At 44.5% G+C, this 14749-nt stretch overlaps 2 protein-coding genes across 9 annotated transcripts in view; one reads left to right on the forward strand and one right to left on the reverse strand.

Annotated features, from left to right (window-relative positions):
- The window catches only part of SLC44A1 (solute carrier family 44 member 1), a 155927-nt gene extending 144767 nt beyond the window's left edge, over nt 1–11160 (reverse strand). For 4 of the 8 annotated variants that reach the window (XR_004971194.1, XR_004971193.1, XM_036330146.1 and 1 more), the window contains exon 1: nt 10952–11159. Coding sequence is in view for 6 of the 8 variants with exons in the window: in XM_036330146.1 (XP_036186039.1) it covers nt 10952–10987 (36 nt within the window). In the remaining 2 variants the exon portion in view is untranslated. Of the gene's footprint in view, nt 1–10951 lie in introns of all 8 variants that reach the window. The other 4 variants (XM_036330147.1, XM_036330144.1, XM_036330142.1 and 1 more) reach the window with 2 other exon arrangements.
- Nucleotides 10958–14749, forward strand: part of LOC118667228 (protein FAM117B-like) — a 53502-nt gene continuing 49710 nt past the window's right edge. The window contains exons 1-2 of the mRNA XM_036330151.1: nt 10958–11693; nt 14555–14706. Coding sequence (XP_036186044.1) covers nt 11051–11693; nt 14555–14613 — 702 coding nt within the window. The 5' untranslated portion in view covers nt 10958–11050 and the 3' untranslated portion in view covers nt 14614–14706. The remainder of the gene's footprint in view (nt 11694–14554; nt 14707–14749) is intronic.

Consider the following 14749-nt stretch of genomic DNA (forward strand, 5'->3'; position numbering starts at 1 on the left):
ACTTCACTGTGGCCGGTTTCTTCACCTTTCTTTCCTAACAGCTCTGCAGAGCCTTGTTGGTATTCATTATTAAGTAATGTCAGCAGCAACTACATTAACCTTTTCAGAGTCCATGGATCTCCAAAGACTGACTAAATATATATACTTATTCTTTTTTAAAAAATATATAATTTTATTGATTTTTAGAGAGAGAGGAAGAGCGAGGAGGGATAGACAGAAACATCGATGAGAGAGGAAGTCATTGATCGGCTGCCTCCTGCACCGCCCCCACCAGGGATGGAGACTGCAACCCGGGCATGTGCCCTGAGTGGGAATCAAACTGGTGACTTCTTGGTTCCTGGGTCAACGCACAACCGCTGAGCCACGCCAGCTGGGCTATACACATATTCTTTATTTAACACTGTATTCTCAAGAATCTGAGTTAACAGGAAAGACCACAATAGTAGTCACACCTAGTAAACTTATGGCCACGATCAACTTGTTCAGACATAAGTTCTTAGAAGAAAGGACAGAAAGGCCCAGGAGAAAATGCACAATGATCAGGGGTTCCCAAAGTCTGAAGTTTATAACCACCACTGACACAGGCTCTCCTCCAAATTTTCACACCTTGACCTCTAGTTTGAGGTGCACGGATTTATAAGTAACATCATCCCTCCCATTATAGATACACGCACACACATACATACACCAACTCACTCTTTAAAGTGAGTAAAGGGTACACACAATCTCTGAATTTAAGTGACAGAGAAGTGATATCTAAGGTGCATTTAATATGCTACTTAAATGTAGCAATTCTCAGTGCAGCAGGAAATGGCAGGCTTTCAACTGCTCTGGATGTATACTAATTGGGGGACCTTGGGCAAGCTAGCTGAACTTTCTGAGCCTCTGTTTCCTAATCTGCAAAATGGGGCTAACATTGGTACCCATCTGAGTTGTGGGAATAAAATGAAATTATATGAGAGCAGACAAGTAGGGAAACAAGTGCAGAATAACCCCCAGTTAATGACTGGTCATCACTACTCCCTGCATTCCCTCCCTACTTGTCTGCTCTCTTATTTCATGCACTTCCCTTCCCCTCAGAGACCACCCATCCTTAAAAGCATCTCCTCTATGCAAATGACCTAAAGCCTTTTTTGAAATCTAGTGCTGGGTCTTCGATTGCCTGTGGGAAATTGCTACATGGAGGTATGAACAGCAGTATCACCTCAAACTCAGTCTATATAAAAGTGAATTCATATTCTCCTCCCCAGATACTAGTCTCCATCTCAACTCCCATGTCTATCAATCACAAGACCTTTCTCCAATTATGTGGCATTCTAATCTGGCTTTATCTGTCTCCTTCATCCCACATATTGAAACTAAGTCAGGAAGGTCTGTCCTATTTCGACTGCATAATGCCACTTCTCTACTCCCCATTTACACTATTTGGTTCCAGTTAGTGAACAACTGCCTGGATGCTTCTGCTTTCCCTTCTGCCACCTCAGGCACAGACTATGTTGTCAGGTGAAACCTCCTTCAATCATTCTGAAAAACCCTCCATGTCAGCCTGTTTCTTTCCCCTTGAAATAATGAATGCTTTCTCTGCATGTAACCTCTCTTCTCTCTACTTCAGCCAGGACGACTTTTGAAACTGACATGCACTAAGTTAAAGGCTTCCTTGCCTTTGCTCAAACCATTCCTTTTACTGGTATGTCCCCTCTTCTCCCTACTTTCTACTAAAACCTCTCTATCCTCCTTTCTAAACCCATCCTTCAAGGCCAGATCAAAGGTCATTTCCAAGAGTAGTCTCCAACTAGTCCACCCTTCTTGGTTTCCCCAATTCCCTGAACTCCTAGCCACCCAATTTGCTTGTCCTTACTATTACTGCTATTTATTTCACCCATAGCAGTCATCTTCTTGACTGCTTAAAAATTTTGTAAGTCAGGTCCTTTTTCCAAATCCCATACACAGGATTTTTAAATTTTGTTTTTATGGAAGGATTAATGGATATGAGGACATCAAAGAGATTTAGTTTATATTAATATTGTAATGTCTAAGATTTGTTCATGGGTTGTGGAGTTTGCTACAAGCCAATGAGGTGGGGGTTTTTTATTTTTTAGATGTCTTTTTTTTTTTAATATATTTTATTGATTTTTTTACAGAGAGGAAGGGAGAGGGACAGAGAGTTAGAAACATCGATAAGAGAGAAACATCGATCAGCTGCCTCCTGCACACACCCCACTGGGAATGTGCCCGCAACCAAGGTACATGCCCTTGACTGGAATCGAACCTGGGACCATTCAGTCCAAAGGCTGACGCTCTATCCACTGAGCCAAACCGGTTAGGGCGAGGTGGGTTTTATTACTGTTTCCATTTTATAGCTGGGGAAACTGAGGCACCAAAGGTTAAGGATTTGACCCACATAACCCAGCTGGTGACAGGCCTGAAATTCAAAACCTTACAATCTGGTTACACAGTCCATACCCCTGCCAGTACAAGATGGGGTTCAATTCTCTGAATTCTAAGAGCCCTTTCGAGCAGCAATAGGGAAAGGATTTCTTACAAGGACAGCAAAAGGTCACTCACCCATTAAGGGAGGATCATTTTGTTGGGGATAATGGCAAAATGAGACACATATTATAGACAAAATTCAACTGGATTTTACTTTAAAAATTTTTACACCAGAAACAATTATGTTTATTTTATTTTATTTTTTAAATATATTTTATTAATTTTTTACAGAGAGGAAGGGAGAGAGATAGTTAGAAACATCGATGAGAGAGAAACATCGATCAGCTGCCTCCTGCACATCTCCTACTGGGGATATGCCCGCAACCCAGGTACATGCCCTTGACCGGAATCGAACCTGGGACCTTTCAGTCCGCAGGCCGACGCTCTATCCACTGAGCCAAACCAGTTTCGGCAAAACAATTATGTTTAAAATTAAATTCTTTTGCTATTACAGATAATGCCACAGGGAAAGATTCTTGCATATAGAATAACTGTACTTTTGGATTACTAAGGATGTCAACTTTTTTATGGCTTTCAATGTATGTTGTCAAACAGTGTCCCCACAGGGTCATTTCAATTTATTCAGCAAATCAATAAAAGTCTACTTGAGTCAAAACCACACGAGCAATTAATATTACTCTGTTAACTTTTACCAGCATTTATAAATCCTTAGACAAAGAGACTTCACTGTTTTTCCCCCCATTTTGGAAGAGAGAGGTTTTTCTCATTTTAGAGAGAGAGAGAGAGAACAGGTTTTTCACATTTGGGGACCCCTCTCTAGGGGGGAGTTTGTATATGCTTGCAATAAATTTCCACACTTTTGCTTAAAATCCTTTAGTCTGCAAATTTTTATTCTTCAAACTTGGTAGGACAAGAACCTGCAACAAGAGTTCCAGCTTGCCATTCAGGGTATCATCAGCTTGCAAGCCACACAGAAACAGGTAGCTGACCAGATTTGGTCCATGGGCTATAGTTTTGCTAACTTCTGGTTTTAACTGTGTAACCCATTTGTTTATTGCTTTAAGTACTCAAGGGGGAAATGCATAAAGCTGTGAGAGTTTAATGATGAGATATAGCCTGGTTTGAATGATTAAGGAAACTTTTCCAAAGAAGGGGTTTTTAGGCTGAAACTTAAAGGATGAGTAGTAGCCAGCCACAGGCAGGGAGAAAAGCGAAGAGCGTTCTAGACAAATGAACAGCATGTGCAAAAGCCCTAAATTAAGGAATACAACTGACGGAAGAATCTGTGAGGTCTAAGCACAAAGACTAAGAAGCATGGCATGAGATGACACTGGAGAGAGATGGAGAAGAGCCCACAGAGGGTCTTACTGGCTAGGGTCTGGGATTCTAGTCTTTGTCCTACGAGCAATCCGAAACCACTAAAGTCGTTCAACTAGGAGAGGAAAACAATCAGCTTTGTATTTCTTTAAAGATCACTAAGACTGCAGTACGGAGAAAACTTAGAAGGGAGCATGAATGAACTGAGGGAGATCTGTAAGCAAGATTCTGGCCAGAGACGACAGAAGCTTGGACTAGGGTGTTGGAAGTGGTGTTTAGAAGGTTAAAGAGGCAACATGTCATGACTAGAACCTGCTACACAAATGAAAGGCAGATTTCCCACATGATTCAGGTTTCCAGTTTCCATGCCAGGAAAATGGTATTATTCAGGGAACCAGAGATACTGGAAAAACTGTGTATGTGTGTTATACACATTTTGAGTTCAGTTTTAGACATGCCAAGTTTGAGTTATGTACAAGATATCCTAGTGAAAGTGCTAAGTAATCAGATGGCTAGAAGGATTAGAAGCTAGGACAATTTGTTTCAATTTAGTATTTCAGTAATTCAGTTTGGGAATTGTCGGCATATGGGCTGTAACTAAAACTACAGGAGGAGATGAAATTACCTAGAGAAAGAGCATGGAACAGATACATGCAAAAAAAAAAAAGAAACTAGACCACCAACTTACACCATACACAAAAATAAACTCAAAAACCATAAAAATATTAGAAGAATCCATAGGCAGCAAAATATCAGACATATGTCGTAGCAATATCTTTACCGATCCAGCTCCTAGGACAATGGAAACTAAGGAGAAAAATAAACAAATGGGACTACATTGAAATAAAAAGCTTCTGCACAGCAAAAGAAACCAACAAAACAACAAGAGAGTCCACTGCATAGGAGGACATATTTACCAATGTTACATCTGAAAAGAGTTTAATCTCCAAAATTTATAGGGAACTCATACCATTTAACAAAAGGAAGATAAACAATCCAATCAAAAAATGGGCAAAGGACCTAAATAGATACTTTTCGAAAGAGGACACACAGAAAGCCAAGAGAAACATGAAAACATGCTCAAAGTCACTAATCATCTGAGAGATGCAAATCGAAACGACAATGAGGTACCATCTCCCACCTGTCAGAATGGCTATCATCAACAAATCAACAAACGACAAGTGATGACCAGGATGTGGAGAAAAAGGAACCCTCATGCCTGCTGGTGGGAATGCAGACTGGTGCAACCACTGTGGAAAACAGTATGGGGTTTTCTCAAAAACTAAAAAATGGAACTCCCATTTGACCCAGTGATCCCACTTCTAGGAATATATCCCAAGAAACCAGAAACACCAATCAGAAAGGATATATGCACCCCTATGTTCATAGCAGCACAATTTACAATAGCTAAGATTTGGAAACAGCCTACGTGCCCATCAGCAGATGAGTGGATTATAAAACTGTGGTACATCTACACAATGGAATACTATGCTGCTATAAAAAAAAAGGAACTTTTACCATTTGCAACAGCATGGATGGACCTGCAGAGCATTAATGCTAAGCGAAATAAGCCAGTTGGAGAAAGATAAGTATCTCACTCATATGTGGGATATAATGAACAACATAAACTGATGAACAAAAATAGATCCAGAGATATAAAAGCATCAAACAGACCATCAAACCTCAGAGGGAAGGGGGGAGGGGGGAGATCAACCAAAGGACTTGTATGTATGCATATAGGCATAACCAATGGACATGGGGGGGGGGGAGGGCATGTGCTGGGGGGTGGGAGCAGCCAGGGAGAGGTCAATGGGTGAGAAAGGGAAAGGGAGGGGAGGGGAGGGAACAGCAGTTTTCAGGTCCAGGCAGTACTCCTGAATAAAAATCAGGATCTTTGGGAGTGGGCACCTGGCATCAGTGCTTTTTGAGTTCTCAAGTGTTTCCAGACTTAAGACATTAAGAATGACCAGTATTACAGAAAGATCAAGAGTAAGAGACTAAACAGGTTTCTAGTCCTAGCTACCTTACTTTAAGGTATCTCTGCCTCAGACTACTTCATATCTCCAAATTCTAAACTAGAATTTGAGAAGAGTGAGATAGTAGGACTAATTTTTCTCTAAGATCCCCCCAGAGTCCCAAAAAATCTGAGCCAACATTATAAAATTAAAATATTTTTCTTGGGGGGGGGGGATTGGGAAGGCAATAGAAATAGAAAACAGGTATTAACCAATTACCAGTAGAATACAGAATATATTTTTATAAATAATTATCTTCCCCAGCCAGTAATTTAAAAATTTTTTATTGATTTTTAGAGGGAGAGGGAGAAGGAAGGATTGATGTGAGAGGGAAACATGAGTCCACCGCCTCCCACACACCCCGAACAGGGAACCGAGCCCACAACCCAGGAATGTGCCCTGATCAGTAATTGAATCGGCAAGAGTTTGGTGCAGGGAACAATGCCCAAACAACTGAGCCACCCTGGACAGGGCTAGCCAATAACATTTTTAATGAGAGAAGTGATACATCAAAGAGTATTTGTAGTATTTGTTAAGCCTGGGAAAATTCTAACTGGACCAATTTTGCTATATTGTACTACGTTGCTCCCCAGCTAGTAACTGCAAGGACTTCAAAATGGTGGTATGAATTTAACTTGGAAATTGCTTCATTCAAAATTTTATTGAGTGGACCATTTCTAAAGTTAAAGTGAGCTGCAATTTACGATCTGGGAAGCATGCATGTGAACACAGAAGAGCACGCCGAGTCAGAAGGCCTGAGCTGAAGTTTGGATCACTAGCAGCTCTGTGACGTCTGCCAGGTTTCCCAGTCTCCAAGTCTCAATTTCCTTAGCTGGACAATGGAAGTTCAGAGTTACCGCAGAAATTAAAACATGAAAATGGCTGTGAAAAACAGCAATATTTTACTTTTACATTATTTCTAGCCAACTTTAACACTAGTTTTCATTTACATTTTTGAGGAGTTGCTCTTATTTGCTACCGGTACAGTATTATGAAGGAGAAAAAAACCAAAATTATCTTCATGCCATGACCTTTTTTTGTTCCAATCAGAGCAAATCTACTTTGCTGGACATATTTTAATGGAACAACTTAGTCTCTGTTGGTAATTCCCACTACATTTTTCACATTTCATTATCATCTGACTTCAAATTCCACAAAGCAGATGGAGACTACAGTATTATTTAAAAAATCTGTTAAGGAACAGTTAACATACTCAAAAGTTAACCAGTATTTATGAACCACTTGATTGTTTTTCATTACTCTCATGATACAAAAGCTAGAAAAAAGACAGTTAAATGTACAGCTCTCAATTTAAAGACCACGGGACAAGAAGGTAGACAAGTAAAATTTCTCCTGAAGTCAGACAGATGGGCAGTTTGTTCAATCAGAGAGACTGTCCTCCATCCCTCCCACAATGTCTAAGGTTAGAAGGGATGGACAGAGAACTTCAGAGCGCTTGCAAACTCTCCTTGCCTCCAAAGCCCTGCTGTGAGAAATAATGATCTAGCCATTAACGACAAAGACTTAGGGCAATTTGCTAAGTAATCTTTCAAAAGCTTCCTTCATTCAAACTGGTTTGTCAATGGGAAAGAACATTTCATAAATCTAAAGATTTACAAGTGAACTTTTAAGTTTAACATTATAAGAGTAGAAATTATGTCAGGTTAGAACAGAACAAACGAATTATGGAGAGTTGGGAATAAATTTTAAGAGTCTTAGGGAGGATTAGTGCTGAAAAAAAAACACCTCAAGAACACTATCTCACTTTTATGTTCTCTTCAAAGAGATTTTTAGGCAGACTATCATGTGTTGGCTTGTTTTGAGCAAGTATTAATATTAGCAAACAACTTGTAGTGGCTACTAAAAAAAAACCGAAACATAAGTAAGAATCCTATAAGAGCCCTGACTCATTAGACACACTTAAGATTCTTAGATGTACACACCCAATACAGTAAAATTATTTTGCCAATAACCTGTTCCTTCAGCAATAAAATACAATACAGAATATGACACTTTCCTTGGATCTAAATCCTAAAACAGGATAATTATTTTGGTGGCAAATTATGAAAATAATACCAGGACAGACTATAAGAGATGAAACAGTTTGGAAGACCATAAATTCTCTTATGAGAGCCTACAACAAAGCAGGGGGAAAAAGTGAATCTCTACTAGAAAAAGAAAACACACGATATTTACATTGATAAAACCTGCCAGGGTTTTAACATCGCTGACAGTGCCACTGAGAAAAGCTCAGTTGAAATGCAGATTACCTCAAAGCACAGTGTTTTGATGTGCCTTGCAGGTTATCATTAGAGTTTGCAGACAAGCTCTTTTAAGATGTTATAGCCCCTGTTCCAAAGGAAATATAAGCATTGAGCAAAGCTCCCAGGAGAAAAGGAAAAACCTACTCAACTTTGCAAACTAACAGGATCATAGACAAAATAGGAAGGCATGTGAGGAAGGCAAATGAGTGAATCTTAATTCAAACAGTTCCTAGAAGAGGATGCTTGGTGGAATTAGCCAACCAGCCCATGAAAGTCAAACACTTGGATCAGGGCTGGATTCACAGTCAGTGTTACTTGGCAGCCAGATGTTCAAATCTGTGTGCCTAATTCTGTTCACTGACTACTGCTGAACAACTGTACAAGGTATGGAGGGCACTGCGGTGGATACGAGAATGGGCAAAACAAAAGTAGTTCCTATACTCAAGGAGCTTACAATCCAGCAGAAGGGATGCAAGAACATATTCTGCTTCTAAGAGAGGTTCGAGGTAGTGTGCAGGTTCTCAACTGGAGAAGACTGCCTCCCTATTTTGTTTCAACATAACATACATAGATACAGTATTTTTCTAAAGCTGGTGATGCTCCTGAAAGGAGCATTAAAATGTCAGCAGACTGGTAACATTTCACAAATGAAGAATGATGCCAAAACTCTCAAATAAGGGTGGGGGGTGGGGGAGGATGATGAGCTCTTTGGCACAAAACCTGCTTCTCAATGCTCCACTGAACACTACAAGTCCCTAAAGCTGAACTTCAAGGCATGTGACAGCTGCTGATTGGTAATAGGAATTCACAGGGAAAAAAATGCACCCCTTGGGGTGCGTGACATGCATCTTGTCTGTAGAACATGGCATGAAGGAAACAGTGGCTCCAAGTGGAGAAAAAGGCAAAGAGGATGTATGTGACAGCGTCCTGAAAAGTATAATAGGGAGCCAGACAAATGCCAAGACTCACTCACTACCTGTTATCAGAGCAGAGTTTTGGTGCAGCATCCCTCCCAAAATTAATTGTTCAGTCACTGAACAAGCCATCTGTAAATTACCAATACTTTCCTGCCTTAAAGGTATTTCACCATCAAAAGAGGATGTGAAGTTACCCGGTTCTTTAAAGAAAGGCAGTGTAAAAGATAGCTCTCTTTGGTGAAAATAACATTTAAGTAAATATGAGATGAAAATACCCAACTTGATTCCCTCCTCCACCCAAATATCTCCAACCAGTTGAAAGCTATTGTGTAGTTCTACACCGTCATTTGTTAGTAAGAAAACTCCGGTCTACTGACCTCTCCTTCATAGCACCACATAATAGTCTTTCTTTGCTATTCTAACTAAATAGGAAGGTTTAACTAAGCCAGTCAGCCTATGAAAAACAACAACACATGGGTAAGCAAACACTAAAAAAAAAAAAAGAACTGGACAAATAGAATGGGTACTTGATAAAACATAAATGTCCTCCATTCATCTGCAATTCTAGTCATTTTCTCTCTAACAGATCGCAGGTTATTTAAAACTGAGTTATATATAGTCATTTAGCAGCAGCAAAACACTTCTGGCATTATCACACATGCTAGATCTCTGGAGGAATTTTTTCTTCCAAACTAGAATTTTTCTTCACCAAGAACCGATCAGCCTTTATTTCTAAAAACAAAAGCCCTTGCCTCCCTGCCTCCCCCCCCCCGCAAAAAAAAACCAAAAACAAATCAAAGCCCACCGTTGAATTCTGCGCTAATGAAACGGTGTGATTACATCCCAGGCGTTGTCAGAGCCTATTTTTCATACAGCACCACCAGACAGTTTGATGCAGCATTCCTGATTGCTTTTTATCGTATTTGTAAATACACTCACTAATCCACTCAATTGGGTAATTTACAAACAGGTCCTCTCAGTTATTAGTGGCCAGCAGTCAAGTCCTATTACATTTGATCCTCGCACAGTTGTCTAAACATTTCCATCCCCAGGTTAAGGGCTGGGATCCGCAAGGGAGAGGGAGGTTCGCGAAATTTGGATGGGGGCAGGGAAGAAGCGAGGAGAAATCTCTGCATCTCAGCCCTCGGCGACAACAGTCAGCCAGTGCCCACAGAAAAACTAAATTCGGCACCTCTTCCTCCTGTTACACTGGCAACAAAGAGGGAGTTTCCGTAGCGCTCCCGTCACCCCCTAGGTGCCCAAGCCCCTTCCCGGCCCAGTCCCGGGCTGCAGGGGCCTCCGCGTGCAGGGAGGCCGCGGAGCCCGGGGTCAAGGCACAGAGGGGGGGTGGGGTGGGAAGCGAGCGGGTGGGACATGGGCAGCGGGCCCTGGAAGGGCTGGGGGACCCGTTTAAATACCCGAACCCGATCGGGGGGCGGCAGGCGGGAGAAAAGGGACCTCTAATGTAGCAGAAGCTGGACGAGGGGAAGAAAGGTGAGGAGCCCATGCTGGGGGCACTCCTCCTGGAAGCACAGAAAACAGTGGGTGAATAGGAAGGGGGGAGGCTCCGCCGAGCTGGGAGCAGAGGGGCCAGGCCCAGAGGCTAGGGAAGGGGATGCCACCTGGGGCGGAGAGGAGGCGCCCGTGTGGCTTCTACCTGCGGGCGGGCGGGACGGGCCGCTCAGGTGTGACTGGGAGGTGAGGCCGAGTCGGGAAGGGAAGGCGAAGAGCTGCGGGCGCCCAGGGGCCGCGCAGAGGCGCCCGCGGGGAGGCAGCTGCGGAGACAGCGCGGGGGCATCTGCGGGACAGGCGGGCGGAGAGGCGGGGGCGGGGGCTCTGGAGCGCAGGTGGGCTGCGGGAAGGGCTGCGGAGAAGAACGCGGGCTGCGAGGAGGAACGCGGGCTGCGGGGAGGAACGCGGGCGGCGGGCGCCTGCGGTGGGCGCGGGGAGGCATCCGGGCGGGCGGCCGGGAGGCGGGAGCCCTCACCTGCGCGGCGGAGGAGGCGGAGTTGCAGCAGCCCATGGCGGGGCCGGGGGAGCCCGGAGGCGGCGCCGGGCGCGCAGCTACGCCCCGGAGCCCCTCGGCATGCGAGCCGGCGGGCGCCCGGGGAGGGCGCGGCCTGGCCCCGCACGGCTCGGCGGCGGCGGCGGCTCGGACGGCGGCGGGGACTCAGGAGGCAGCGGGGCTGGGCGCGGGCGCCGGCCACATCCCACGGCGGCGGCGGCTGCGCGGCTCCTGCTCCGCTCCTGCTGCGGCAGCTGCTCCCCAGCGGAAAGGGGCGGGCGGCGGCGGCGGCGGCGCCTCCCCCTGTCCCCCGCCTCCCGCCTCCCGCGCCCAGTCCCTCTCCCGCTCCCTCTCCCGGGCCGCTGCCTCCTCAGCGCCGCGCGCGTCTCCCATCAGACTCCCCGCCCCCAGTGCAGCGCCGCGCGGGCGGCCGAGCGGCGGCGGCCAAAACAAGGCCGGGCCCTTTGGCGCTCGTCGGAGCCTGCGCGGTGTCGAGCCCATTTAGCGGTGGCACCGAGGCAGAGCGTCGGCTCCGGGCGAGAGGGCGCCCGAGGGCTGGACAGGCTCGCGGCAGAAATGGGGCCGGGTTGCTTCCGGGCCTCGGAGACGCGGGCCAGGCACGCGGAGTTGCTCGCTGTCTCCGCTGGGAGCGCAACTCGAAGTCCTCGACGGCCGCTTGTTATCCAGAGGAAAGCGAACACAATAAACCTTCCCTGCAGAAGGGGTAAGTGATGGAAGACGAGGAGGAGCAAGCATCTGTTGCTACCGGCCCCATTTTGCCGATGTGGAAACTGAGCCTTGAAACAAGAGCGTAATGAAAGGCACCCAAAAAAGTTACCCAGGGCCGTATTGGCTCTGTGGAGGGTAGTCCACAATAATCAAGCAATCATTCATTCATATTTTAAAATTTTACTGAGGACATACTAAGTCCCAGTAACTTGTAGGCAATGGGAGTGAAGAGGTGAAAAAAGAGGCACGTTTCTGCTGGCTGACAGGGACCTGTGGTGACTGTGGCGAGGCGAGAATTAGAGTAGGCGTGGTCACTGCCTTCAGGAAATGTGCAGCCCCGCAGAGTCCTTGGGAAATAGTGTGAGATGAGAACAGTTACTAGGTGGCGGGAATAAAACTAAAGATCATGGTTAATATGAAGAGGATCACCGGTACCAGGCACTGTTACAAGCCTTTTACATGTTTCATCCTGTCAAAGAATGTCCCAAAGACAGAATCAGTTAAAAAAGAAAAGAAAAAAAGTTTATTTGCAAAGATGCAAAGCCATGAGACTCTAGACGGCCTGGCCAAATAAGAGACAGCAAGTTTTAGGGATTACCCAGAGTCTGAGGGGGAGGAATAGCACAGCACTAAGTTGACTCTAACGGGCTTTGGAAAGGGAATCCAAGCAAATGAAGATGGGAACCTGGGGAGAGCCAAAGAAAAGGCCACAGGAGAAATCCTAGTGGATGTGCTGCAGTATCATGTCCTCGGTCTGTGACTGGAAGAATCACTTCCGAAACAGGAATAATAGGGATGACCTCCAAAGGTTGTCCAGATTAGATAACATCAGTAAGCACTCAAGTCCTGCTTGAGGCGATTAGTTCTTCCTCTGCATTCTTCCTACGTTCTCTTTGAATTTCATCAGAATGCCCATCATACTGCTGGGGTGGTGAATTCTAAGTGCTACCAGTAACAGTCATTAAGTAGAAGTGAAAAAATAAAACTTTAATGGCTCCAGCCCCAATTCTTCACAATTAGATTGCAAACTCCCTGAGAACAAGGGAAAGCGTCTTCTCTTTTGTCTCTCCCTCAGCAATCTGAAATGTGTGTTGGATTATTCAGTGTAGCCAGGAATAAAAATAAAAAAAAACCTTCCCTTGAGATTTTTCCCCTTAAAGCCTCAAAGTACATTCTGTTTTTAACGGAGGGAGGAGGTTGAAAGTAAAATTACAGCCTTAAACAAGAAGCCATCTGTCTTCCTTCTTTATAATCAAGGCAAGGGGAGTTGTTTTCTTAGTGTAGTCAATATGGGAGCATTTCTCTCAGATTATAAAAATCTTTTTGGCTAGTGTAGTTATTCCTTGTAGTAGCTAGTGCTTATTTTGTAATTAAAACTGCAGAAATAGATAAATATGGAACAGACTGCTACAGTTCTTCAGGAAAAAAGAAAAAGTATTTCACTTCTTTGTAGGTCTCTTTCCAAGACCTGGATGCTATGTGAATCTAATGGAAAGGGAGCACATTCCATTGTGCTTAACTGAGCTGAACTCCAACTTTCCCTTTCAGGGTTAATGGAACTACCAAGTTCTAAGGTTCTGCGAGGTACTTTGTAAATGTACTAATTATGTATGTATGCCCCATATATACATATGAATGTGATGCTTTAAAATTATGCCTCATCATTAGCATGAGAGAAACTACACTCCTGAATTTGTATTCTGTGCCTTCTAAGGACAAGTCTCTTTCCCATCCCCCTCACACCCAAAGAAGCCTCATAAAAGGAGTGATTTAGAGGGGGCCAAAATACTGTTTCTTTTCATTCATTCTCATAAACAAGCACACACACAGCATTCAGTGAAGTTAAACTACTGAGAATTCTGAAATCTCGAAAGATTTTTTTCCCCCCTAGCCAGTGATCAGGGTACTGATCTCACCACCAAGAGGTGTCATGAAGACAAGTCACTTGGGAACGGGGTACGGTTTTTTTTGTTGGTGGTGGTGTTAATCCTCACCCTAGGATACTTTCTCCATTGATTTTTAGATACAGTGGAAGGGAGAGGGAGAGACAGAGAGAGAAAAACATCAGTGTAGGAGACACACATCAATTGGTTGCCTTCCACACGTGCCCCAACTAGGGGCCCTGGATTGAGCCCACAATCCATGCCCCTAACCGGAATCCAACCTGAGACCATTCCCCAAACTGATGCTCTAACCATTGGGAAAAATGGCTAGGGCTAGGTCTTTGTTGTTGTTTTTGAGAAAAAGTTTTTAAAAATAAAAACTTAGCTAAGAACAGCATCTGCACTAACCAGGATAAAATTACAAGGTCTATCAATCGTGGTGCTGCAGGGTAAAAGCGGATCACCAGCTGAGCCAGCCAGAAATGCTTCCCAGTGGTCTAGTATTGCATAATTGGCCATGTGAATTCCAGGATTTCCAGCTTCTGATGGAGGGCTTGGTGCTGGTCACTCACGGGGGGGGGGGGGGGGGGGGAAGGGGGGGCGGGGGGGCACTGTGCTAACGGTCTTTCCGACAACAGTAATAAAGCCTGACTCATTGTTCACGTGATTTCAGGTTTTTGCCTAACAGAAATATAAATGCATCTACATGTGTGTATGTCTATAACTGCTCAGAATAGACCTCTGATTTAAAAGGGGGAGGGGGACATTTGGTGCTTTTGCTGTGTTATTTACATTTTAGCACATACTGTGTCACAGCCGCATCGCACAAGAGCACATTTGCTTCTGCAGAGCCCCAGCTTCCAGATCTGCCTCACAACTTCCTCCTTGAGGCATTCACATATCACCCCTGGGAAATGCTCCAAAAGCGAAAACTAATTGTAACCAAGGGCTGTAACTGTTCATTCATTTCCAGAGAGGCAGGAGCAGGTCTCTGTTCCAGAGGATGAAAATATATCTCAGCCTCCCAGTTAAGCCCTGAAGTTAGAAACCCCTGAAAAGAGCTTCCCTGAACTCGGGCATATACTCAGAGCAGAACAAGACAACATTGTTCCCAGCAAGACTCAGGTGAGAATCATAAATCCTTAGCTCTGCAACTTGGTTTCTGCCC

This window comes from Myotis myotis, unplaced genomic scaffold (assembly GCF_014108235.1).
Source record: "Myotis myotis isolate mMyoMyo1 unplaced genomic scaffold, mMyoMyo1.p scaffold_m19_p_12, whole genome shotgun sequence".
In the NCBI taxonomy this organism is placed as follows: Eukaryota; Metazoa; Chordata; class Mammalia; order Chiroptera; family Vespertilionidae; genus Myotis; species Myotis myotis.